Source organism: Primulina eburnea, chromosome 10 (genome assembly GCF_022965805.1).
Source record: "Primulina eburnea isolate SZY01 chromosome 10, ASM2296580v1, whole genome shotgun sequence".
Taxonomy (NCBI): Eukaryota; Viridiplantae; Streptophyta; class Magnoliopsida; order Lamiales; family Gesneriaceae; genus Primulina; species Primulina eburnea.
In genome coordinates, this window is record NC_133110.1 from 5,575,535 (window position 1) to 5,602,444 (window position 26,910).

General features: G+C 35.2%; 3 protein-coding genes across 7 annotated transcripts; 1 reads left to right on the forward strand and 2 right to left on the reverse strand.

Moving 5' to 3' along the window:
• Window positions 1-4,474, reverse strand: LOC140842763 (ubiquitin C-terminal hydrolase 22-like). The gene is made up of 3 exons (XM_073210887.1): window positions 3,415-4,474; window positions 2,637-2,761; window positions 1-1,146 (listed from the first exon to the last, which is right to left on the reverse strand). The coding sequence occupies exons 1-3, from the start codon at window positions 4,299-4,301 to the stop codon at window positions 374-376; spliced, it is 1,785 nt and encodes a 594-aa protein (XP_073066988.1). The 5' UTR covers window positions 4,302-4,474; the 3' UTR covers window positions 1-373.
• Window positions 4,475-9,545: 5,071 nt separating this feature from the next.
• LOC140842764 (translocase of chloroplast 90, chloroplastic-like) lies at window positions 9,546-13,794 on the forward strand. Of its 4 annotated transcripts, none has more exons than XM_073210890.1 (3): window positions 9,546-9,718; window positions 10,899-11,027; window positions 11,448-13,794. In XM_073210890.1, the coding sequence occupies exons 2-3, from the start codon at window positions 10,904-10,906 to the stop codon at window positions 13,703-13,705; spliced, it is 2,382 nt and encodes a 793-aa protein (XP_073066991.1). In that variant the 5' UTR covers window positions 9,546-9,718; window positions 10,899-10,903; the 3' UTR covers window positions 13,706-13,794. The 4 variants fall into 4 exon arrangements, with proteins under 4 accessions (XP_073066991.1, XP_073066993.1, XP_073066989.1 ...); XM_073210892.1 differs by lacking the exon at window positions 9,546-9,718 and adding an exon at window positions 9,792-9,811; XM_073210888.1 differs by lacking the exon at window positions 9,546-9,718 and adding an exon at window positions 9,927-10,083.
• Window positions 13,795-15,793: 1,999 nt separating this feature from the next.
• Window positions 15,794-26,087, reverse strand: LOC140842765 (synaptotagmin-5-like). 2 transcript variants are annotated; one of them, XM_073210893.1, is made up of 13 exons: window positions 25,834-26,087; window positions 25,647-25,751; window positions 25,486-25,536; window positions 25,284-25,404; window positions 24,505-24,626; window positions 23,028-23,129; window positions 22,781-22,855; window positions 20,483-20,562; window positions 20,096-20,246; window positions 19,756-19,986; window positions 18,061-18,354; window positions 17,743-17,856; window positions 15,794-16,106 (listed from the first exon to the last, which is right to left on the reverse strand). In XM_073210893.1, exons 1-13 carry the CDS (start codon window positions 25,936-25,938, stop codon window positions 15,960-15,962), a joined length of 1,698 nt encoding a protein of 565 aa, XP_073066994.1. In that variant the 5' UTR covers window positions 25,939-26,087; the 3' UTR covers window positions 15,794-15,959. The 2 variants fall into 2 exon arrangements, with proteins under 2 accessions (XP_073066994.1, XP_073066995.1); XM_073210894.1 differs by lacking the exons at window positions 25,647-25,751; window positions 25,834-26,087 and having other exon boundaries at window positions 24,505-24,634; window positions 25,486-25,510.
• Window positions 26,088-26,910: the final 823 nt, after the last annotated feature.

Below are 26,910 nucleotides of genomic sequence, written 5' to 3' on the forward strand. Positions count from 1 at the left end.
GTTTAGCTTAGCTTCGGTTGGCCGTAAAATAAACACTGCACCGCCGAATCAGATTAATGCCAAGAAAGCTAAATGGCTCTTTGATCAAGCTCTCAACTTGTTGTACAGATACACCTTTTAGCTTTAATCAAACCACAAACATTTCTGTAGAATCATCACCTACAGTAAAATAAACGGAAAAGACGAAGGAAAGGAGAATAAATGAAACAAAACAGATCATTCTATTCAAATCTATTTCTGCTTTATCAAAATTTCAAAATGACAAATCTGTATGATGCTCCGATAGAGATGTGCACCTAACAAGAACAAGTAGCACGGGCTTACTGAAAATATCGACCCAGAAATGTTGGTCTAAGTTCAGGTGAGGTCCTCTTCATACAGCAAAAGTCGTTGCACTCGCTCGATAGTAAAGCATTTTTTGCACATAAAACATCATGTAACCTTGAGCAGATCTTACAATGTTGTCATTGACTTGAGTTATCCATGCATCATCACACTTGTACCATTGATTGCTTAATCTAAGATATGTAACATAGTGACCGGCATCAAGTTTACCCGAGTGAGTGATGACAGCAAACAACTCAAACTCTGATGAAAATTCACTAGAAGGATCTTGCTCGTCTCCATCAAATGGGAAGATTCGGTTCCCATACCTACTTCTTAGAATTGATGATGATAGGTAAGGTGCCATGTCCATGGAGAAAGGGAATTGTAGATAGCGGTCAATTTTTTTTGACATTTTACGGATTGATGAATGCTCAAACCTTTTGATATGAAAGCAGGAGACCAAAGGAAGCTTTCTTATAGACATCTGCTTAAGAGATTCCTGCCTCACTTGACATTGCTGGCAGAAAAATTTTTGGTCAGAGCCCAACCGCTCTGGTCTTGTGAAACGATCTAGACACCCCATTAATGTAGAAATGCCGAAGTTATGGCTAGTTTTCATGGAATCTTTTTCACAATTGACAGAATTATTGGATTTTGTAGGTGTCGTTTTTGTGGAGACAGCCAAATTTGATTCCAAATCCAAGGAGATATCCACGCATGGATCATATGTCGTAGATGTGAAACCACAGGACGTGCACATGACATCAGATCTCAGGATCCCAGAAAACACACGGTGTGCAATACAGCAGTCTCCGCTTCCTGCACAACAGAAACAAGTGGTTACATAAACCATCGGGACAATCATTCCTACCGAAACTGTGAAACATGCCCGGGCAATTAAAGCCTATCTCAGCCACAAAAAGTGAAACTGGAACAGTGATTGTATGAAGCTTGTGATTCAGGAAATGAGAGCATGCTCATTCTGCTAGTGATTCACAAGATGAAAATTTAATATTTATCGTTAAATTTTATAATCCAAATACACAGCTTAGCGACACTTGCTAACCGTAGTAAGAAGAAAGATGCTGCAGGTCATGATGGCATTCGAATCACATAAAACTAGAACTAAGAGTAAGAGTGTTCTTGAAAAGACGGTGAAGTCCACTACGAAGGAAAGGTCCAAAGAGATCCATGGCTAACACCAAAATCTTCAGATTTCTGAGACAAATGGATCTAAAATGACAGCCTACGAATAACTAACACTTTAACAGCACTAGATAACCTTTTCAAAAGTGAAGACCCTGGTAGCAACAGCAAGGCTGAAGTTAACACATGAAAAATTCAAGACACAAAGTTTTCTATGAAGAAACCAAGCACACCAAGGAAAGTGTAACTTACAGGAGTGAAGCAGAAGGCAAGCTTGCAATTTGAATTATTGACCCTAAATCTGACAGCACTGGTCAATTTCAATGCCTAAAGCGATGAGAAAATCTAGACCAAGATCCTGCATTTAGAAATTGCTGGTTACTCCATCTGTTAAAAGTATTTTGGCTCTCATAGATTAGAAGAGATTCTACGTTAAAGAAGAGGGGGTTGGTTGGACAAGAAGATGTAAGAAATTTGGAGTGATGCTCTAAAAGCACAAAGTAAATGGAATGTGACAACTCTAGGTTTTATTATTATATCCAACCATATCTAACATGCCTGTCCAAAGAGGAAGGAAACAAATGTCGATGGATCCTAAATTTATCAGTTGAAACCTGAAAGCATTCAACATCTCAAACATTTTAGTTTCTTCATTAAATTTACTGGAATAAAAAACAATAACAAAATTATGAATCTTTAAGATCGTACAGAATATACTAGGTAAGAAGAATTTTATAGCACGCAGTTATTTTGACTTATTACTTCCAACACTTTATATTTGCACAAGATTCAAAAAAACAGGGCAAAGCAGTGCTAAACTGATGGTCAATTGCCTAAGCGATGGCCAGTAAAAATCACGCCTTTGTTTTCTGAGAAACTTACTATGAAATAGAGAACTTTAACTTAACATTTTCGTCACAAGAACCTGACGTGAGGCTACATAAGACCATCCTAACGTTAGGTCCATGATAAAGTTGAGCCATTTTCACGAGAAATCATACAGAATAGCTGTAGGACCTCAATCCTAAGAAATGAAAAGCTGTTGAGGCATGCAAGGAGAAAAGGAAATTATTTGCAGCAATAGTGACTCATCCTGCTAGTTTTAGCCTCTAATCTCTGGGATCAATCAGGAGGAGAAGTTTACACTGAATTGTTGGTCTTACCTTGGGAGTGGTGCTTGCGTTTATCCTTCTGCATCTTTTCATGAATACCTTCAAGCATGGATATGAAAAATTCATGTGCATCCTGCTGTTCATAACTTGCAAGGTTTGATGCATGCTGCCACCAGCTGCAACAAAAAATACAGCCCAATGAAGAGTTTATCCTTTTACCCAAGCTAATCAAAACTGTTAAAGGCATTCAACGCACATATTTCAGAGATGTGAAGGACAAACATATACGAATTGCAGCAGAAAATAAAAAATATAGGCATAAATTAATATCTTTAGTTAAAAAATATATAAATAGGCCAGCCTATAGATAAGGTAATTTATTTATTTTACTCAAAGACCATATAATATAAAAGAATTAGAGAAGCCACAAATATTATCTGACTTTGGAAAATTTCAAATCAAATATGTACAAACTAATACACATTACACACTATTCCAGAGAAAAATCCAATTTTTACTCGATGATTAACAAACCAATGTGGGGTAGATGCACCAAATCTACGAAATCCAGGTTTCATGTTTTTTTTCCTGTCTAGTGCATCTTAATAACTAACAGTGTCTAAATATCCAGCCAAAAAATGGAAAAGAAAATGCAGCTGTCAAACTCATGACAACCACCTTTTAGGGACGGAAATTGGTTTGCTACAAACCATGAACTATCATATAACAACCAACTGAAAAACAAACCAAAATAGTATTTAACAGCCAAACGAAATCTAATTCGTCGAGCAATGTACTGCAAACCACAATTTTCAACTTAAATCCAGACCTGTATAAAAACTTTGCAGGGCTGTATGGCTTACGATCACCAGAAAATGCAGCAGAGAAGATGGCATCCAAATCACAAGCCAAACACAACTGCACATTCTTAGTTTTGCTTTTACTGCTCTCGCTCTTTCGAGTTGCGATAGTTCTATTCTCTCTCTCACAATAGAAACGATTATGCTTATCGCTCAAGAAATAATTCCTTAATGGTGGGGTATGAAGCAACGCTTGCAAAACGGAATTCATAAAACAAGTGTTCCCAAGATTGCTCAGCCCCCTCAAACCCCATGGGAGTTGACTAAAGGGCAAAGGGCTTGAATTCTCCTCGATCAAAGCCTGCTCCCTGAGATCCGGAGTCCATGGTTTGTAATCAACGCGCCGCCGCTTCCGTAGATTTTCAGGCTTTGGAAAGGGCACCACCCCCACCGAAGCGGCAACAACGGCGGCATCAAAATCCTGATCGTAGACCTGATCTCTGCACGTGCAGCAGAAGAGCTCGGCCCGATCGACATCCACCACCACCTGGTGTGACGTCTCCGCCGCGTGCTGCGCGGCATGTGAACGGCAAACGAGGGCCGCGCACGAAACGCAGGCGTAGAGGTATGGTGGCGCACGGGAGCAGGCGCTACACCGTATTATTTCACCCACCCGGATAGAGGCGCGGCCGAGGGGGCGGACGCGGAGGCAGTCGTGCAGGTTGCGAAACGGATTCTGTCCGAGCTGCAGTCGAAGCTCCGACAAATGCTGACAAAAATAACTAGGCTTTTCAGCAACCGGCGCCGGATCCTTCGAATCAGGAATTGGTTTCTTGGATTTCGACAATTGGGTCTGGTGTGCATTGATATTCCAAGAACTCCGAAGAAGTTGGTGGTCCGACGATGAGGAAGACATTGAGAACAAAATGAACCCAACAATGGGTAAATCGAAAGAGTTTTGAAGCTTGATCTTGATCTTGGTGAAAATGGGGATGAACCAGAGGGGGAGGGGGGTGTCTGGCTATTCTATTGACTGTTCATTTTTCATGGAGGTACTACTTCGCCCTTCTTTTGACTAGAGTACAACGATGCCCTCACGTATTGGCTTAATTATCAATGTTCTAAAGAGCTTCAAATGTCCTGAAATCCGGATATCGAATTCCAAATTTTTCAAGTTTAAATGAGATTATCATAAGTTTAAACGAGATTACTATATGTTTAAGCGTGAAAAAGTGTTTTTTTTATTTTTTAGTATAATTGTAATTATCTCAAACCAATAAATAATTTAAGTCTGATGCATTAATTCTCATATTTATAAAAACATAAAAATCTCAAAATTATAATCTTTATTTATTTTTGCAATTAGATCACATTAAAAAATGTTAAATATTTTCAAATTATTATCAGACATGTTTAATCATAATTAAATTTAAAAAATAAACATCTAAATTATAAACCTCATTTATTATATTAAAATAAAAAGACATACCTTCAAAATAAAAAAAATTTAAAAATAAATAGATGTGATTAATTGTGTTTAAGCACACTTAATCAAACGCCTTACTTACGCTTAATTCGGTCAAACTACAATTTAACCATTTTTTTTCGAAACAGGGCGTTTTTATCGAGTTTCAAGCTAAAACGTACTTACTTAAGCACGTTTAAGCGAATTTTTTAGAACACTGTTATTTACAATGAAAATTAAACAACTCTAGGGAAAATAAATGGGCATACAACGGTGATAAAGTATTTTAAATTTATTGTGTAGATAATTTGATTTGAAATTTAAGGTAAAAAGATTTTTTTTTTTTTAAAAAGAAAAACCAAATAAGAACAATGAATTTGACATATGAATTTGAAATCAAATATCTTCGAATCTTTCTATCAAAACACAACTTTACCTATATGATTGATCATATACCATGCAAAATATATTAAAATAATAGTTTCTTCCATATATGTTATGTTTTCGTGCATTCATGTTAAAGTTATAGTGAGAAAATTTGTGTTTTGATCTGTGAACCATTTCAGTGTCACTTAGTCCAGACTAAAAGTCCTTTGTAGTCTACTCACGGTTGATCACAGACAGATCAAGATCTGTTATACCAGTGGTTGAAAGTGGAAAATAAACAAGACTACACATTAAAGGATGTGACAATGGATTTTGAGGGCAGAGCATATTCTGAAATCTTCTGAAATGATCATCTGCTTGAGAGAAAGAGTGGACATACTGTAGAGCGATTAGGAGAATTCAAGAGAGCTCCCTCTTTGTAAATTCCATAAGAGTTGCATGAGTGAATTCGAAAATCACAATTGCTTTGTATATGATCAATCAAATCATCCTTGAGTAGTGTTTTATGTGGATGTAGATCGATTTTTGATCGAACATAAATCCCGTTTTTGATATGTTCTTTTTCTGTTTTTGTATGTGCTTGAGTTTTTTATTCAATATTCATTAATCATTGAGTTCTATAAAAGGAACAATACATTTCTGCTGAATATAATAATATATAACCACAATATTCCTTGCAAGTGGCATCAAGTTATTTGAGTGGATCAGATTTGGAATAATGGTTGCCAAAAACGAGAGACCAAGATTCGAAGGTACAAGGGATTTCAGCCTCTCTGGAGGGGGCATGTATGCCATTCTAGCACAACAAAAGGTGACAAAAGTACTGGGTGGAACCAAATGTCTCTCCTAAAAACTATCTGATGAAAAAGAATATGAGGCTCTGGAATTGGCATTCAGAACGATTACACTTCATCTAGATGAAAAATTTCTTCGAGAAGTTTCATCTAAATCAAGAGTTGATGGGCTTTGGAAGAAACTGGAAGAATTGTATATGAAGAAGTCTCTTCAAGATCGAATAGTCCTGAAAGGAGGCTATTTGGATACAAGATGATTGAATATCACTAATCAAGTACACAATTATAGACAAGGAGAATATGGTGCGTCGTTTGATGAGCTTTGTTCGTGTTTGGACATAATACATCAAATTACTACATCATACTCACCTCAATCTAACCGGGTTGCAAAAAGAAAAAACCGAACTTTGAAAGAAATCATAAATGCATTAGTAATCGGTTTGGGCTTATCCTAAACTTATGGGGAGAAACAATATTATCTGCAAACAACATATTAAACGAGATTCTCCACAAGAAAATTGATAAGTCATCTTACGAATTGTTGGAAAGCCATAAACTTTATTATAAATACATGAAAGTGTAGGGGTGCTTGACCAATATTGAAATATTAAAGCCAAAGCTAGTCAGAATTGGACCGAAGACGGTTGACTACATATTCATCGGATATGCAAATAACAGTACTTCCTATAGATTTATAATGCACAAGTCTGAAAATTCTGAAATTATTGACTGCTGACAATTCAGTCAAGAATGTTGTGTTCTTTGAAAAGATAAGAAAGAAGAAAACTCTAGCAAAAGAAAAATAAGAAACGAGATTGAAGGTTCTGCAATACTGATGAACCTTCACAATATAAAAATCACTATAACAAACGAAGGTCTTCGAAAGAAGAAGAACTTAGGCAAAATAAAATGGCTAGAACCTTGAATCTCTTCACATCTATATGCTGGAAAATGAACAAAAAAACTTACAAATGCTTTCTCTAGCCCTATAACTCCACACTAGAAGAAACCATCAATACAAACATGGACTGTTTTATGCAAAACTATACTTGGAAACCAGCGGATCTTCCACCAGGTACCAAACTATTGGGATGCAAATGGGTCTTGAAAAGAATATCTAAAACTAATGATACAGTATAAAAATACGAGGCTGGATTAGTGGATAAAAGTTATATACAGAAGGAAGGCATTGATTTATTTGTTACATATTTACCAGTTTCAAGAATAATTTTCTTTTGTATACTCATTGCAATTGCAGCTTTGCATAACCTTAAGATACGCCAAATTGATGTCAAAAAATGAATTATTGAATAGTGAACTTGAAGAAGAGATATTTATGAAAAACACCGAATGTTTGTTCAGGGTCAAGAAAAAAAGTTTGTTGACTCGTTAAGTCTTTATATAGATTTAAATAAGTGCCAAGCAGTGACACAAGAAATTTGACAAAATGATGTTGTCAAATGATTTTAAGATCAATGAGTGTGAAAAATGTGTTTACATCAAAGACACTCGAGAATCTTATGTAATAGTATATCTATATACAGATGATATGCCTATAATATGGAGTAATCAAAACATAATCAAGGCAACAACGAAAATGTTGACAAAAAAAATTTGATAAGAAAGATATGATTATTGCTGATATTATACTTGAGATTAAAATATCTAGAACTTCATAAGCAATTGTCACATCTCAATCTCACTATGTTGAAATTGTCTTGAGGAAGTTAAATGCTCATGACTTCTCTTCAGTAAAGACGCCTATGGACGTGAGTGTCTATTTGGGTAAATCATGGAGAACCAGTGTCCCAACTAGAATACTCCAAAGTTATTGGGAGCCTTATGAATATTACTAATTTTATTCGACTAGACATCGTTTGTGCGATAAATAAGATTAGTCGATTCACCAGCAATCCTAGTGATGTTCATTGGAAGGTGTTGACAATTGTGCTTAGATATTTAAAACACATCTTGGAATATGGTTTTGTATTATACAAAATATTCTATGGTGCTAGAAGGATATATTGTTGTCATTTGGATTTCTGACACCAAAGACTCCAAATCCGCTTGTAGCTATGTTTTAAGTATTGATGGTGATACAATCTCTTGGAGGTCATGAAAACAAACCCGATTACTAGATCCACAATGAAATATGAATCTATTGCATTAGATAATGCCGCAAAAGAAATATAATGGCTTCACAAATTTCTAGAGAATATTCCTTGTTGGACAGTTCTAGTGCTTGCAATAATGATACATTGTGATAGTCAGCAGGCAATTGCAAAGGCATCAAAGAGTATGTACAATGGTACGTCTCGCATAATACAATGCAACAATTAATTTAAAATGGAGTTATCTATATTGATTACATCAAATCAAAGGATAATTTTGTGAATCCGCTTACGAAAGCATTAAATAGAGATCTAATGTACGACTTATCTAGTGGAATAAGTTTAAAACCTACAAAATAAAGTTATCATAATGGAAACTTAATTTTGTTGATTGGATATCCCCAGATCTTGGTACAATGAGACAAATAAATTATGAAAATTTGAGTCAACACTGGGAAATTATTATCTTCTCATTCTTCGGACAATAAGTGTCGTTACCTACCAATGTAGTGGGGTTAAATATTGAAATTTTACTAGCTCTTTAGCTTGTAAAATGATGAGTATGATATGATACTTTTAAAAAGAGACCACCTATATGAGTGTGAGAACAGATAGCCTTAACGAAACACTTACGAAGTTTAGAAGTGTTCAACGGCCAAAACAGATACAACCGATAAATAACCAAATGAAAATAGTAGGAAAGTAATTGTGTATGTATTGTTTTCTGATTTTATACTAGCTGTCAAGAAGTTAAAGACATTAAGTTCACTCAAATTCACTTTGTGGCCTACTAAATCCGATAGTATTCTGTTAAGGAATGTTCAAAGCAAAAAACTATCTATCATGATATCATGTACAGCCTAGAACAATCCATGATGCGGGAGAGACACCTAAGACGTCTAATAGTTCTATTTGACAAGAGTTGCGAGTTTTTCATTATTTTTGCATCCAAATGATATTCTTTGATGGTTTTCGTTTGAATTTTGGACAAAGAGACACCTCATTAATGAAACAACATGTTCCTATATATTCATATCTACAAATACATGATATAGGATTATTATTAAACATTTTTTTATCAAGTTTTGCATCAGATTTTTTGAACTCGTGCATACATGTTGACTTATCCTCTTATTCTTTCTATACAAAAGAGAAAATATAGCTTTTTTGAGTTATTATTATTATTATTGCAATTTACTATGTCATTATTGCAAGAAGAAGATGTTGAATTCTAGAAGAAGATTGTCATAAATCGAATTACCAAGGCGAGATAATTCATTTGTCATTTTGGAGATTTCAGGTACTACACAAACAATATTAACTGTATTTGACAAAATATGAAAACTCGTGAAAAACGTGGCATTTTCATATTGTTAAAGAAGACGCGATCTTCTTATAACACGCTTTTGGCTGAGAGTTGTGCTGCCCTCGTCGCGTCTTATCTTTCTTTGAATTGTAATCAAGAAACCCCTCGATAGTCCTTCGTTATCTTCGCCTGCATGGATTCATTATTTACAAGCTGAAGAATCCGTTGTTCGCTCTCTGTTGGATTCAATTCAGAAGATAGACAGCTGAGGTATGGAAATTGTGAAACTATTTTGGTTTTTTGTATCTGCGAATCTATTGGATTGGATATATTAATTGTGTTTCAAATTTCATACATATGGGTGTGTGAATCGATATGATCTACTCGTATTTTTCTCAGTGCTCCACAGTGGGCTTAAACCTAAGGATTGCTTGCGTTAAAACTAGTTCCATTTGTTTGCTTTATGTTGGACTGTTGGTTGTTCATTGCCTTTCGAATTGTACGAGTTAATGGCTTTACAGCTTTGCTTATTGTATCTTTCCTGATGCTTTTAATGACTGAGGTCGTGTTTCTTTGCCGATTGGAGTATCGGAAGTTGTTAATTGCTGTTGCTGTACTGAACTTGAGTACAAATCGTGAGTTTATAAAGTTCATTTTATTTTTGTGGACGTGAAATGAGTGAAATGAAGAAGATTGAGACGTGTTTTAAGTAGGTGGCATCTTGCCTGTTTAATTGTGGTGTAAGTTTGGGGAAATTTGCTGTAAGTTTGAAGTTCTTCACACGCTCTGCAAGAATTATCTATAAAGTCCTAGGATATAAAAGAAAAATCACCGATCAAATAGTCTATTGCTGCATTGAAGGATCATCGACATTTTCCTTCTCTTTGTTTCACTAGTTGACTGAGTTGAACTGTTCCGAAACCTTTCACTACTAAAGACTTGGCCTTTGTCATTTACTTATTCATACGATGGACACCATAAACTTCTTTAGATTGTGCAATGAGGAAAATCTGCACTTGAATGATGAAAATTCCATGGTTTGAATTTTATTTAGACAACAGATTACCCAACAAGACCTGGTTAGAAACGATGAAACAGAACAAAATTCATTTAGACACGGATGACGATATAATAGGGATAGAGCACGATAGCTTAGCATAGGAGGATCTATATGGCCGACCGTACTTAGTGAAACAAAGGCCTGTTGTTGTTGTCGTCGTAATAGGCTGCTCGAGAAATTATTTACTTTTTTTTTACAGATACGTTCTTTTTTTTAGTTCCATGTTTTTTCACAAGGATTTCACTGTCATGGCTCTATTATTTTGCTTGATATAGGATGATTGGTCATCTTGTTTGTTGGCTTTAACTATACCTGGGAATATTATTCTTTGATTTACTTATGTCCCATAAAGTTCACCAACAAGTTTCATTTTCCTTGTACCGATCACAGTTCGCATGGCAAGCATTAAGGATTGGGTTATATCTCAGATGATATCAAAGTCAATAGGATCCACAAGACCACTCTCAGCATCAGAAAGCTATCTAGACGAGTCTCTTAATGAAGAGCTAGGGACTCAAGGTAAAACGCCCTGCTTTACATTGGCGCTTTTGGTTGTTTATTAGCTGGAGTTTATTTTACTTGTAAGAGTTTTGATATGAAAGCATACAATTATTATTGGTTGGATTATGACTGAAGAGTTCCTTTGGAATGAAGTTTTATATGTACTTTATTTCATGGAAAAGGAATTTCTCATTGAACTTGAGTAGTGAGGTTAGGAACTTGCAATGATAGGCTACCACAATTTCGTTATAAGAAATATTCAGAAAATTTCGAATTTTTTGCTCACTAGTTTTGAAATTTTTTATTTTGTAGGATCTTGAAAATTAAAAGAAATCACTAGTTCTGCTTGCTTATTGAAGTGTAAAAATAAGATGTTTGGCTTTATGTAGATTATGAATTTTCTGACAGCAGCTGCCTGCTGTAATTTTTATACTTCAGGGTTGACCCACACTAACACTAATTTGATTACGCAACCAGTTTCTGCCGAGACACCATGCTCATCTGGTGATAATCAGATGGCTCTGCATCCCACATCCTTGGGAATGGAAAGCTCTTCTGGCTCTAGTCTCAGCAGCGTGGAGACGGATTTGGATCCTCTTGTCATGGTTGAAGCTCTACAAATCAATTTTTTTCGTATTCTTCAACGACTTGGCCTGTCACGGGATAATCTTTTGGTGGTAAAGGTCTTATATCGGATCCAACTGGCAACTTTTATTCGAGCTGGTGAATCAGATTTAAAAAGGGCTAATTTCAAACTAGACAGAGCTCGAGTCACAGCAGCAGAGCAAGAAGCCATTGATATACCAAAACTGAACTTCTCTCTTAGGATACTTGTTTTGGGTAGGACTGGTATTGGCAAGAGTTCAACAATAAATTCCATATTTGGTGAGCCAAAGGTAATAACTGATGCATTTCAGCCTGCCACTGGTCAAGTCCAAGAGATTGTTGGGCTTGTGAATGGCATTAGAGTATCTTTTATTGATACACCTGGCCTGTTACCTCCGTCGACAAATTCTGTGAGAAAAAATATGAAAATTTTACATTCCGTGAAGCGGTTTGTTAGAAAATCACCACCAGATGTTGTTTTATATTTTGAACGCCTCGACTTGATGGACATGGGGTATCGTGACTTTTCATTAGTGAAGCTTATAACTGACATCCTCGGCCCTGCAATTTGGTTCAACACCAACATTGTTATGACTCATGCCTCTGCAGCCCTTCCTGAAGGTCCAAATGGGTATCCTGTCAGCTTTGATTCTTACGTTAGTTACTGCACCAATTTGGTGCAGCACCAAATTCACCAAGCTATGTTGGATACAAAACTTGAAAACCCTGTAATTTTGGTGGAGAATCATCCGTACTGTATGATGGATAACAGTGGGAGGAAGATACTTCCAAATGGACAGCTGTGGACATCCCAGTTCATGTTATTATGTGTATGCACCAAAATTCTTGGTGATGTTAGTAATATTTTTGAGTACGGGGACAAAATACGGTTGGGGCGTTTGAGCAATGTCCGACACCCTTCTTTACCTCATCTACTCTCGTCTTTCCTTAAGCAGAGTGTCCATTTGATTTCTGGTGGAGCTGATAGTGAAAATGACGAATTCTTTTTTTCTGATATGGAAGAGGAAGATGAATATGAGCAACTACCTCCTATCCGTATTCTAACTAGAGCTCAGTTCCAGAAACTGACGTCATCTGAGAAAAAGGATTATCTTGATGAGTTAGATTACAGGGAGACGCTTTATTTGAAGAAACTACTGAAACTAGAGTATATTAGAAGAAAGGAAAAAGATAATTATGGTTTGGGATCTGATGAGAATACCGAAAATCAAGAAGGGCCACCTGAGGCAATTATGCTGCCAGACATGGCTGTCCCGCCAAGTTTTGATTCAAGTTCCCCGGTCCATAGATTTCGCTGCCTTGTTACAGGTGACCAATTGGTAGCAAGACCAGTTCTCGATCCACATGGATGGGATCACGATGTAGGTTTTGATGGAATCAACCTTGAGATAACCACGGAAGTAACAAAGAACACAATTATGCGTGTTGCAGGACAAATGAGCAAGGATAAACAAGATTTCAACATACAATCTGAGTCAACCGCAGCTTTCTTATTTCCAAGTGGGCCTGCTTACAGCATTGGCCTCGATGTCCAATCTGCCGGCAAAGAATTGATATGTTCCATCCGTGGCAACACAAAGCTAAAGAACTTTAAACACAATGCTACTGAATGCGGTGTTCTTGTGACATATCACGGAAACAGATATATTTTTGGTTCCAAGATTGAAGACAGCATCTCATTTCGGAGGAGGCTGAACTTAAAAATGAATGCGGGTCATGTGACAGGTGCTGGGCAAGTTGCCTATGGCGGAAGTTTTGAAGCGACTTTACGAGGGAAGGACTATCCTGTGAGAGATGAAAAGGTAGGTGTGTTAATGACAATCATTTCTTTAAACAATGAGCCAGTTTTGGGCGGAAATCTGCTGTCTGACTTTAGATTGAGCCGGAGCACATCAATGTCAGTGAACGCCAGTATCAATAGCCAGAAAATGGGTCAGTTAAGGTTAAAGATAAATAGCTCTGAGCGCATGGAAATAGCTCTGGTTGCAGTTATCTCCATATTCAGCTGCCTGTTTAGGAGAAAGTCCAAAAAAGATCTTAGCAGTACAGAAACTCTTGAAACAGGCTAGTTTTTGTTTTTCCTTCCTAGTATATATTTTTTTTGAGGGGGGGACGGCGATGAACTTTGGATCGATCTTAAGATAACCATATTCGAGAATTTGTAAAGAAAAAAGGCATCCGATTAAAATTCGAGTATTAGATAATGAAAATAATTCATGAATTTACTTAAGTTATTGTAATATGGTAAAACAGAAAAAGCTTGTCATCGTTCATCCATCATTTAGATAAAATAATTTGAGCCCAAATTTTTATCAAACAAAATTTAAGGGAAAAATGTATTTTTTCCATGTATGTTTTTTTTTGTGTGAATTTGATTATGTATGTTTTAGTCATATATTTTCTGATTTTTTGTAATTTTAATCTTTTTTATTGAAAATCTGTGTGTGGCACTATCAAAGGTATCAAGATTATGAGTCTAGAGGGTTGGATTTTATGTTAAAAAGTTCATTCATCATCGTCATCATCGTTATCTCCGGTTCCGGAGTCGGCTACATGGATATTAATTCTTCAAATTAAATGATTTTCTCACATGTCATCTCTTAAATCAAGATATAAGATATCTTTATTAACCAATTTATCCAAATTTTCAATGATTTACTCATCTTACTCTTTCATTAACATGTCAATCTAAGGTATGTCGGATTGAAGTCGTGTTTGGTCTCTTCTTCACATGATCAAACCATGTTAGACATCTTTCCCTAAAATTATTTTCAATGGGAGACTACAACTAAATAGTTCATAGTCATTTCATTCACACTTATATATTTGTGCATTTTACTACACATTTTAACATTCGCATCTCTGCTACCGCTATCTTATACATATGTAATCTTGTATTGCAATATTTGCTTAGCACTCCGAGCCATAAAGCATAGCTAGTTGAACATTAGTCTTATAACATTTTTTTTTCAATCTAGGAGGTATCTTTTTATCACATAAGACTCCTGATGTCGTCATATTCATCTACTTCATTCACGTTACTTTAATCATATGGTCTATTTACAAAAAATAAAAAAACAAAACACATATATATTTATAGTTGGTTTCTAAAATATAACTTGAAGTCGTAGATTAATTAAATGAGTTTATATAAGAAGAAATATAACTTGAAGTCGTAGATTAATTAAATGAGTTTATTTTTATTTCTAACAAAACACATATATATTTGATTTATATTTATAGTTGGTTTCTACCTACTGTTCATACAATGAGTCAATTTAAATTTTTCATCCATTAATAATTACAAAACTAAATTATTGAAACTAACAAAATAATATAATATGAAGTAATGAAACTCAATATATATGTGTATATATATAAATATATTAGTATTATTTATATTACAAATATATAATGAGAAATATAATATATAAGGGTAAGGTTGAACTGAGTAAAATTATCCTTAAACATTAATTTAAATTAATGTCATGTCGTCACTATTTTGATGACTCATCAACCTCACGTCTGAAAAAATAATTAAAATTACTTCGAGAAAAAAAGATATTAAGACATAAATTTGAATATTTATAAGTCAAATCATAAAAAATCAAACATTACATACCTAAAATACAATTTATCCATTTATTAACGAGAAAATTTTAGATTAGGACATACACTATTGATTGATTATCAACTCCATTTATGAACTTTTTTATATCTAAGTATAAACTATTTTAAAGGTCTTATTTTATACATATTAAATCAAAATTAATTTAGAAGGTTGATTTTACCCGTGAACTCAATACTTTTGACACCTAATTTTTATGTATTAATGTAAAACGACATCTTTATTTTAATCATTAATATAAAACAAGGAAATTTGTTTTAAAAAGTGTTTGGCTATCTCTGTGCAAATGCACAGTACTGAGAATTAAAATTTCTGATAACTCAATTCTGGCTATCTCTTGCAAATGCACAGTACTGAGAATTAAAATCTCTCATAACTCAATTCCAAATAAACTCTTAAATGAATAAACAACAATGACATCCATGAACAAGTGATTATTTTCGTGTCTGCAAAAAAATTGAGAACCCCCACCACGTACTTTTATATGCCAAGTAGTAACTCCAGCCTCTCTCAACTGTGCTCCATCCTCTCCCCATTTTTTTATGTACTAAAACCAAGACAATTGTGTATACATAAAATATTTTGTAATTTCTTTAAGGTCGCATCTTTTTTCAAAATGTATAAAAGAAGAGACAAAAACCGTTGCCAACAGAAGATCTGCATTGCTATACAGCCGCGAACACACAGGAGATGGATTAGGAATCCCTGTAAATTGGTTGTGGAGTCCATTTGAGATGTAAGTTGAGGGTCCCTGATTTAGCACCATCCAAAGGAATGGCATCTGAATATTCACCTTCCATCAGAACCCGTGTCAATGTTAAGATGCATCCTCCCATATAATCCTGAATGCAAATGAAACACAGAAATAATGACAAGAAAATAAAGAAATCTGACATTGGAGATATTCTCATGACTCACTGCAGGGACTCTTGTTGCGAATTATTTTTCCATTATAACTTATGCTAGCTTTATAAATTGCGAGAGCATAATCTGAACATTTGTCAAACAGAAGTTTTCAAATATATGATGCTGACATACATAACTGTAATGATTTCATGATGACCGTTCATAAGTACATCACTGTAGACAATTTTATAGATGAGAACCCTACATGAACTCACACTGTTGATCCCTAAATCATGTCAAAATTTTCGAATTTATCATAGAAAATTAAACCAAAATTAAAGACATGGGCAACATCCTCAACTGAGCACTAATGCCAAGCTTGAGATCCCTTACATTATAGCCTTCAATTATAGACAGAACAGCTAAATCAGATTCAAACGCAAACAGGCAGAGCTCAACCACCAGACAAACATTGTGTTTTAACAGTTCAGGTTTAAACTGAGTATGGTAATTTCCTCATCCCCTGACAATTTAAGATTCTCTCGAGGAGAACAGCCACATCATCTCGCATCGTGGACATTAATTCATGCTACACATAAATGGACAAAAAAGTCAGTTCTCGTCATCTAGTTTTGAAAATTGCAAGCTAGCAATGTCAGGATGTATCCTCGGAACAATTGTTAATATTGAGGCTGTAGTTCAGGAGGATTCCTTTGATGTTACATAAATATGTTGTGCAATCTACCAAAAGTTGGAATAACTGTAAGATGTCAGCATCAGTTTTTTCTTACTTCAGCACTGAGGGGATTACACTGGTGCTTCCTACAGGAACAAAGCTCCTCCAATGAGAACTTTTGAAGTCCATCAGAGAATATAGAAGGTCGAGATTTTCATACAATTCAACTACAAAATTTTAAATATCCATTTTATTGCTTTTGACATGTTTAGGAGGATCAATTTTCTTTTAACCTGATCCATCGGAGTTCTGGACTAGTGTAGACCAAATAATATCAATTTCTCAAAGCCGCTGCAAAATCTTGCACGTGCTTTCTTGTGTTCAGCTAATGAATAACATCCATACTTGAAGTTCAACAGTTAAATGAATATAATCGATTTTGACCAAGCATTTTAGAAGTACCCACTGACCACTGAGCTAGAATAAAAGTGTATTATTCACAAGCTGTTAGTACATGAATGAGCCACCCTGTATTAGTGAATATGTCAATGGCATGGCACCAATTTATTAAATCCAAAATTATCAAGTCGGCATACAAATGAATAATTACCAGCTGCATGTATATCCGTGCGCTGTCTCAATGCAACTCTTGTGACATGGAACTATAGATGTTAAATATTTAAATCTGACCTTATGTACCACCTGATCAATTAATTTTAACTCAAGAACAAGAAAGCCGTCTAATATCAAATTACTCTATGAACCCTTGTCAATCCAGTGGAATTTTCCCTGTTAAGTGAAACTACTTTATTCCACTATTTCCGCTTGAACAAATGTGATGTCTTACCTGGTAATCCTTTCATAGTGACTTGTTTGTCCAAGATCTAGAATATTTCTTGACCATGTTAAACCAGTATATTGTACCATGAATAACTGTCAGAAGAAAAGAAAGGTACCTTTCTGAACGTGTCATGGTCCCACACTTCCAGAATTAGCATATCATGTAATCCATCTTCAACAACAAAATCAAAAGTCTGGTTCCAAGCTGGATTTAGATTCTCGTTCACAACCTAGAAAATAAAAAATAAAAAACAAAAGGGAAATTGATCACATGACAATTTCAGAATCAATTCAATCTAAGAACAGTAGAATAATCAAGTCATGAAAAAGATCCAATATAAATTCATTGGAGTTCAGAAAGAATAAAAACAGAATAATGTTCTTGAAATGTCTTTACATGAAATCCTCATAACATAATTCAAAGAGAAACACACCCTCGTTTTGTTTCTCGCTTCAGTTTTTTTCAAAGAGAGAACCACATAGGGGTCTGCCTTCCCCATTAGATCTGCTGGTGGCAGGTCTTCCGCGGATATCACAGTAACAGAAAGTACACCTCTCACATAGACCTCCTTCCTTCTGTTGACTTTACCACCGTCTTCAACTGTATCTTTCCCTTCCGCTCCACCTTTTAGGACCTTCTCCAAGGAAGTCAATGAAAACTTCTGAGCAAAGGGATTGGTAAAACCATTTTGCATGCCATACGGGCAATAAAGAAGCTCCAAGTGAACCTAGAAAATAAAAGTTAGAGATAAACATAAGACAGAGACTTAATGTCAATAAAATTAAGTACACATCTGCATTTCACTATAATCTTGCTACAAAGCAGATTTATGTCCTAATTCCGTTGATTAGCAGTAACTTTGGGGTAGATGATAGGAACTCAATTCCTATTGAGTAATTTTGTGCTTGCTAACTCCAAAATTAAAAAAAATAGGGAGGGAAAGAGAGAAAAATGGAGCATAGAGTTGAGGAAATTTTATGAGGCACCTTAAGTCAACCCATCTTTTATCCATGCTATTTATAGTTGTGGAAAGGGTGATACCAAATCTACAGCAGTAGTGCTAGCTTTACAAATGTACAACAGCAGTGACAGCTTTACATATGTATTTTGTCAGTTGTACGTAGGAGTCCAATTATCTCTATGCAACATTACAGCATACAAAGAGAGTGGGTAGTGAGTACCAACGGTAGACCACTTGTATGCCCCATATAAGGACAAAAGACAAGTTAAAAGATTCCACAAAACAAAAGATGCTGAACAGTTAAAGAAGGATCCCAATGCTGGAGGTTACACATGCAGCACAATAAAGTAGGTCACAGTGACATCACCTTTGTGCCATTACATTTCCTGAATGAGGCTTGAAGGTTTTCGGTAGAAAAATAAGAAATTCAGTATCATTCAGCAAAGAAAATGTTTGTTAGGTCCAAGAGTTCCCACAGCCTTGGAATAATCTAGACGTGAGGAGAGGGGAATAAAACGTCAAATAGGTGAGGGATGGAGCATTCATTCAGTTATTATTTTGTATTCTGGACTAGCTTTGGATAGGGATAGTAGCATTTCAGCTAGAGTTTTGTATCAAAGTTTTCTCTGGGAAACATTGTCATTCTAGTTGCCATAGATTTTCAGTTCGTAAATCGTGTTTCTAGATTTTCAGTTCGTAAATTGTATTCCCAACAGACAAAGGTCTAAGAAAAGACTAAACAACCAGGAAAATGGGGTGGAGGTCGTTTCTTCATATTTCCAACTGTTAAACATTGTTTCTATAACAATATTTTAATGAAAGTGTACCCACCCACTTCAATTTGGGTTCCTGATCAACATTACACATTACTAATCGATCTCAAAGGTAAAAATCTATTACTATTTTAATCATTTTAATTATGAAAGACAAAACGAACAATCAAATGGCAAGTGATGGAATAATCAGCCATTCTAATATGAAAATTTTGAAGATGCTACTTCACATCAGGTAACAGAGGAAAATTCTAATTTTGTGGTGTTCATTTTCTTCTGTCCCCCATTTATCTGAACATGTTTATTAAGTTCCCAATACATGAAACATAAGCATTTAACATTTTAGTTAGAAACATTGCCATAATAAGAAAGTAAGAGAAAATACATATCTCACCTGCCCCCTATTCTTATTGTCTCTCTGAATGTCCAAATCTTTTACCAATTTCAACCACACATCCTTCACCTTGCCTGGCTGAAGCTCAGTTAGCTGGATTTGAGCACAACCAATTATCTCAGCTGACTGAACCCCTTCTTCATCATAGATTTTTACAGTCAAATGTTGTGTAGATGCATCTTCAATTACAAACTCAAAATGTTCATTCCAGACTGGATTCAACTGATTGTTCTGGAAGAGAGGAGAAGAAATGAAAGACCATAAAATCTCTGTGTTCAACTGATACAAGGGCCATGGAGAACTTTTTTAAGACAAACATATATATATATATATATCTTACAATTGTCCTGCTTTTCTTTATCCTATCACGCAAAGGTCGCACATATAACACCGCAAAAGGATCAGATTTTCCTATAATATCTTTATTTGTTAACTCCTTCGCTTGTACAAGTTTCACCTCCAAAGTTCCGACAGGCTTCAGTTCAAGGTCACTGGGAGTGAAAGATGTATATAACAAATTATCATTCTCATGCTTGCAAATTTCTTTGTGGAAACAACCTCATCAGAATGTTTAGCACAACAGACTCACTTCAAGAAAAATTACATACAATTCATACGCAACAAAAAAATGTTTACCTTGATCTTACCTTGGACAATTGTTAGATTAGATGTATACGGAGCATATTAAGCGAACAAGGAAAAAACAGAGATTTTACATGTGGCTTACCTATAATCGCCAGGTAATATCTGGATAACTTTCCGAACAGGCCATGTAATAGAATCTTCAACAGCATCCTTTATGGTGCTCTGAAAACAAATGCTATTTGTTATTGCTAGAAGGAATGATGGTACGATAATCTTATTTTTGGTTGTGCCCGAGTGAATGAGTGACCATATCTATAATCTGGTTGCAAAATCTAGTACATAAATGAAAAATCTCGAAGCTGTAAAAATTTGAAGTAAAATTTTTTCACTTAATCAATGGTGGAATAATTTCTATATATTTTGGTTTGATTACAAAGCATATTTAATCGCACTGTTAGGCAGAACAAAGATTCACTGCTGAAGCAGCAGAGCCAGGGATAGCAAGTAGGGATTTTTGCCACCTGGCTTTTAAATTTTTCTATAATCGAATTTTTTTTTACATACATATTGATTAAAAGTCACTTTCTCCATCTTCGTAGTTCGTATCTGGAAATATTTATTAGATAAAAACTCCAACCCCCCTAGAACGAATTCATGTCTATGCTACTGTCAACTGTGATCAGTTCAGTCAAGAAAATTCCAAGTTGGAGACATCCAACAAGAAGATTTCAACAACATCCGTACATACAACAAATCTAAGACAAGAAGCGTAAAGGTTTTTTGCCTTAGCTAGAATGGAAATTAACTTTATCAGAAGAGAGACCCTTCATGTAAAACCAAAGAAAGCAAGTTGGAAGATTGTCATTCTCATTTTATTGTTATTCTTGGATTATTATAAAAAACAATCAGGAGATTGACACTCAAAACTTCGATTTCTCACAAGCTAAAAGACATAACTGTGTAACAAACTTTACAGCACACTTCCCAAACAGTAAAATCTGTTTTCATTCTCTTTAAGTTGTTACGTTCGCGGGTAATGGATCTAGTTATGGAGCGATTTAGGGAGAATTCACCACTCGCAAGATTGTGAGCGTGTTTCTGAGATTTTCGCCCACGTCTCGCTATTTTTGATAGTTGGGAATTGAGGCTCGTTGAAGAGAGAACCTCAAGATCTCTGACTTTGGTAGAAGCAACACAATTTCATGATTTTATTTCCTCACTTTTGGTAGATATATATACAAGGTTTTGACAATCCAAACTAAAGGATAAGAATCCCAATCTAATCCAATTGATATCTTCCTAGATGATATCATCCTAACTAATAACAACCATATATAAACAATATCTTTTGAAGACGTTGGGTTGGGCTCGGTATTTGCTGGGGGTGGGCTGGTCGTGACATTTTACTTCACATTGATTCTGAATGTTAGCGAGTGTCTATGGTTCACTTTGAGTAAAATAAACACTTGGTCAAATTTATGCTGATAATATTATCTTTGCAAGCACTGGTGGCAAGAAAACATGTAGAAGGATTATCCTATCTTCATTATCTCTGTAAATCCCTATATTCATTACAGTTAAATATTTGTTGTTTTATTTATTTAATATTAATAAATGTTTGAGTTAAATTTCCAATCACAAACTAGTTCATCGGTCTTTAGAATTTTAAATTGGGAAATTTTGCATCTTTCTAAGCAGATTCAGAAAGAGCGCTGATGTCAGATCTAACAAGATCAAGAACTAACTAAAAATAGTTATTTTGCACTTCTGAATCAGTTATCAGAAACGATACTTCCTCAATTGGTTCAAATCTTTTCGAGGTGAATTTAATCCATTCACCTACTCATACACTAAAAATAGCTCTTTGGCACTTCTGAACCAGAGACAATATTTGTTAATTGATTAAAATCTTTTCAAGGTGAAAATAATACATTCCTGCTGCTAGACAGTTTTCTTCTTATCACGGAACCACCACCATGATTTAAAGCTTCACTGAGCTAATTAAATTAATTAGAAAATTCCATATGATAAAGAATCCCATTTTTTCTGCAACTTCATTTAATTTAAATACCCAAAATTGTATGTTACAGTCATTCAATTATATGCCATGGATCTGGGAAAACAAAAGCAAACTATTCAGATCCAAATTTTGCAAGTTTTCAAAGAAACAAGAAAATCAAATCAGAAATTATTCTTTACAGTACTGTATACACATCAAACTACAGCAGATAAGCCTCACAATTTACACATTCAACTCATGCAAGCTTCGGACATGCTACCTCTGATGCTTCATGCAATGATGCAAAAAACAGACTTGAGCACGAGAGCTCATGAAAAATGTCATTAAGACTCCTGCTCATAAAAAGCATCCTTAGCTCATGTAATATTAAGAGCAAAGATGATCAAATTAGATGGAAAATGGAAAACAGGATGAACAGACCTCGATGGCATCAGATAGGCCAGGTATTGTTGAGATGTCTCCTCCAATAACTTTGAGTGTGAAATCCAGCTTTTTCTACGAGTATATAAAAAAACTCGAAAACATTTGACGTGACAATAAGGGATATTGATAGGTATACTTCAAATAAATTGCTACTTTATCATTTTAGTGAATACTCCTTTCCCTCAATTTTCCATATTATATTTTGCTTAAAGAATCCCAAAAACCAATAAAGAAAATGCTCCACCTTTTTCCGTAAAGAAAAACAAACTGCTCCAAAGCAAGGAAACTCATCCACCAGCGGTCTGAAAATCAGCCTGAAGATGCCAGTAAATCCAATATTCTTCACCTACATCAGAAAAAAGCTTGGCATGAAAAAATAGCTTTCACCAAGAAATTAACACAATTGGTACTAAAAAATAAATTAAATAAATGAAGGTGTAACGGGGATTTCAACACATCCCATATTTCCAAAGGAAAAAACTGAACGACTTCTAAAGAAAGGCAACTGGACCTATGCTTTACATCTTTAGTTTGTCCAGGGGTAAGTAACAGATTATTATTGGCCAAAAGATATTTGAGAGGATATTGTCTAAAAGGAAAAAGATAAGCATGTAGCCAAAAAATAACGATAGTTATCATGTTTAGGATTATATCTGGAGTCCTCAAACGCATAGTGCCCTATGAGTAATGCAGTATTTTATAAATGTGGACCAATCCCGATTAATGCCTGCAATTGTATAACATATATAACTGCTATTACGAGATTTTAAACTGTTTTTATTTTTTCTCACGCAAATATAAGTTCTTTGCCACCCTAGCCAACATCATATATCTTTTCAAAGTAGAGAGAGCACAATTAACACAATCGAATGCCAATCATTTTTTTATAGCAGAAACTTGATAAATTCAAATCGATAGATTTAGATCTCATGAAAACTTTAAGTCCTGTAATATATTTCCATTTACTCATGCTCTGGTATTCTGTCATGTAATTTACAACTTCCCATAAAATTGTCCGAGTAACATCTTCTCGTAAAATTTTGGTGGTAGTGCTTTCCAACCCAGCTACCACCTGAAGCTGATACAATCATCCCACATAAGCCTATAATTTTGGCTCATTGTCTCGAAAGAACACATCATGTTCTCCACATAGACGAATAAGGTACCATGTTCGAGCAAGAAGAACATTTATCCAACTCAATCCCACATTCCCACCCATTTAGTACCACAAGGGAACCACACAACAGGAAAAAATTCTCCTAGAGCATCCTCCATGCATTTATAACTATTTGTAATGTCAAATCAACTTTCTTCATTTCACACCACACCACAAGCATCCGTGTGCATATTTCGTAAGCATCATAATGGAACATCTTTAAAACCCATACCGGCACTATATTGATTTTACTCAATAACCAATAGTTAAATGTATTCACTTGGGCTTTTTAAACCATGCAATTTGGCTTAAAATGACACGGCTCATGATACAATTGAGCAGCGAAATATAGCATAAGTTCATGGCAACCATCAGTACAAAGACACAATTGAAACAAAAAATGGCCATGTTGCTAGTTCCTGATTCAATAGATAAAAGTTGTTGGCATTATGCAGTGACAGACAGAGGAAGGCAACGAATTGAAAGAACTTTACTAAAAAAATCGATTATATGATGGAAAATAGCTCTTTAAAAGACAGATATATTAAGTTAGTTAATAGGTCACCTGTACAGGTAGAGCGACACCAACATAAGTCTTAATATCAAGTATAATACTTGGGTTCCCATCCCACTGCATCTCCAACTCTATGGTGATGCCTTCACTGCCGTCTTCAACAATTGTAACTCCTGAAGCACTATAAGGCTAATAAGCACATCAACATTCATCGAACTGTGTCTCCTTGCATCTCAATAAATTCAACTTATCACTGTAGAAACTATTGAGGCCACAATAAAAGAAAAGTACAGAGTATTTGGCAAAATGCATTTCACTGATCAAGACTCAAGCAATTGTAAATCACAGGAGAGCGATTTCATAAATTAGCTCGATAGCCAGAGACTGCTCAGAACTCCATTTTTTGGCTTGAGTGGGAAAGAAAATAGCCGAACATGTTCTTAACATGGCTCATCTACTCAACTGCAGTGATAACAAGTCGACTGTTGACGACCCAATACCCTTAAGCAAAATTGCCTTCTTATACACCCCCCCCACCACCCACCCAACACACACACACACACACACACACACATACACACACCACCAAAAGCAGCTTGCATCGACAATAGTCTCATTATTTTTCTACTTCGAGGCACCAAAACGATGACTCGACCGATTTAAAGTTTTCAATGGATAACCATATCTCCATAATAACTATTCTTATTGTCAGTAGATATCAACAATTTGGCAACCATCAAATAACATCAACCCAAAATCATTGTGGTAAAAAATCAATAGATATAAAGAATTTATCATCAAGATTCAAGATAACTATTTCATAATCAAACCTGTGAACTGGGGTGCTACTGTTCCAAGAGTGAACCTAGAGAATGTTAATGATGCCAATATCATAGGCCGATATTGCTCTAGAATTGGCTCCAGGTTTGCCTTTATAAGCTCAGACGCAGCCTTGAAAATTCGAACATGTTAATAAATTAACCAAAACCAGAACTCCCCCATTCAAGGAATACATATTGCACAAAATTATACCTCATCAACATAGGGCCAAATCTTTTCCAGCTGAAGATTAAGCCAGGTCAACTAAAAGTAAAAAAAAATGAATCATATTACCATCGATAACTACTTCACAAATCACAAGATAGCAAGAACATGCAAAACAGTATAAAACATTAAAACAAAAACAAACCAACCTTTTGCCGCTGTGAGAACACTAGCCAAGAAGGATAATACTCAGGCGACAGTATCTTTCTCGAATCTTCCACGGTCATTCTAGCAAACGCCGCAACCGTAGTAGCCTTTTCAATCGCAGAATCAAAAATTCATCACTTGCTACCAGAAATTCAATCGAAGAAGTAACAGAACAAAAAGTGAACTTACAAGGTCAGAACGCTGTTTGGATCGTGCATTTTCAGAGCGGACAAAAGCCACGATCAAAGCAATACCGAAGATCAATCCAATCACCAAACCTGCTACAAATGACATCCCTAAGATATATTCAACTCAATTTTACACCTCAACTTCAGCTTCCCGAATATGAAAATGAAGCGAAGCTCCGTGTCTATTTTGAACTTGACTTTAAAGGAAGATTAATGGCCCACTTAGTGGATTAGTAGTGATTTAAAGATTGTCTAGTTGTAATTATCGAAGCAATTGTACGGCAGAATCCCTACGATTAGTCTCCTCGAATTCTTACAGTTGACTGGTTCCACAGAAGGATGAGAACATCAAAAAAATTTAAAAAGCGTTTGACAAAAAGAACAAAGTGTTACACGAGTGCAAATATAATAGCACAACTGCAGACTCAGCTACCGTAGGAATTTCGAAAGGTTTGTCGAAAGGCCTGACTTTGTGGTGTCCGAAAAGATTTTACTTATTTCATTGCCGACATATGACTGGACGAAACAATTTTTTTCCGTTAATTTTCGAAAACATTTTTTCCGAAATTTAAAACAATCTTTTTATTTATGAATGTTGTTTGAAAGATTAACATATTAATTTCAAAAAAAAATTCTCATTACACGACAGAGAAATTTATGGGAATAAACAAGTATTATTACTTAAATCTTTTACAAAAATATATTCGTAACAGTTGCTTCAAACTCATAAAGTGATTTACAAAATTGTTAAAAGTTTTCGAAATCTCCTTCCTATCTAGAAATAGGTTACGTCGATGTTATTTGTGGGACAGTGCTTCCACAAGATCTGGATCGTTGATTTTAAAGAATTTGGTTAGAGGTGTCAATCGGGTAGGTTGGGTGGGTTTCGGGTCAACCCGTGAATTTTTTTTTTTTTTTTTTTCAACCCGAACCCGAAACAACCCGAAAACCCCCAATCCGAACACGAACCTTTATAACTCGACTCAACCCGTCTAACCCGCCTACCCGAATTTTATTAATTTTTTTAAATTTTTTTAAAAAAAATTAAACAAATAAAAATTAATAATAATATTTTAAT

Bases quoted from the DNA above. Each gene is read 5' to 3' on its own strand.
- LOC140842765 (XM_073210893.1), bottom strand. From the start codon at position 25,938: ATGTCATTTGTAGCAGGTTTGGTGATTGGATTGATCTTCGGTATTGCT. The intron at 17,857-18,060 runs GTGTGTTTCTCT...TTTATTTTCTAG, and splicing joins AAGCGAGAAACAAAACGAGG to GTTGTGAACGAGAATCTAAA. The intron at 16,107-17,742 runs GTACCTTTCTTT...ATTTGCATTCAG, and splicing joins ACCATGACACGTTCAGAAAG to GATTATATGGGAGGATGCAT.
- LOC140842764 (XM_073210888.1), top strand. From the start codon at position 9,993: ATGCTTTTAATGACTGAGGTCGTGTTTCTTTGCCGATTGGAGTATCGG. The intron at 10,084-10,898 runs GTGAGTTTATAA...TACCGATCACAG, and splicing joins ACTGAACTTGAGTACAAATC to TTCGCATGGCAAGCATTAAG. The intron at 11,028-11,447 runs GTAAAACGCCCT...TTTATACTTCAG, and splicing joins TGAAGAGCTAGGGACTCAAG to GGTTGACCCACACTAACACT.
- LOC140842763 (XM_073210887.1), bottom strand. From the start codon at position 4,301: ATGTCTTCCTCATCGTCGGACCACCAACTTCTTCGGAGTTCTTGGAAT. The intron at 2,762-3,414 runs GTCTGGATTTAA...TTTTTGTTGCAG, and splicing joins CCTGCAAAGTTTTTATACAG to CTGGTGGCAGCATGCATCAA. The intron at 1,147-2,636 runs GTAAGACCAACA...TCTGTTGTGCAG, and splicing joins ACGCAAGCACCACTCCCAAG to GAAGCGGAGACTGCTGTATT.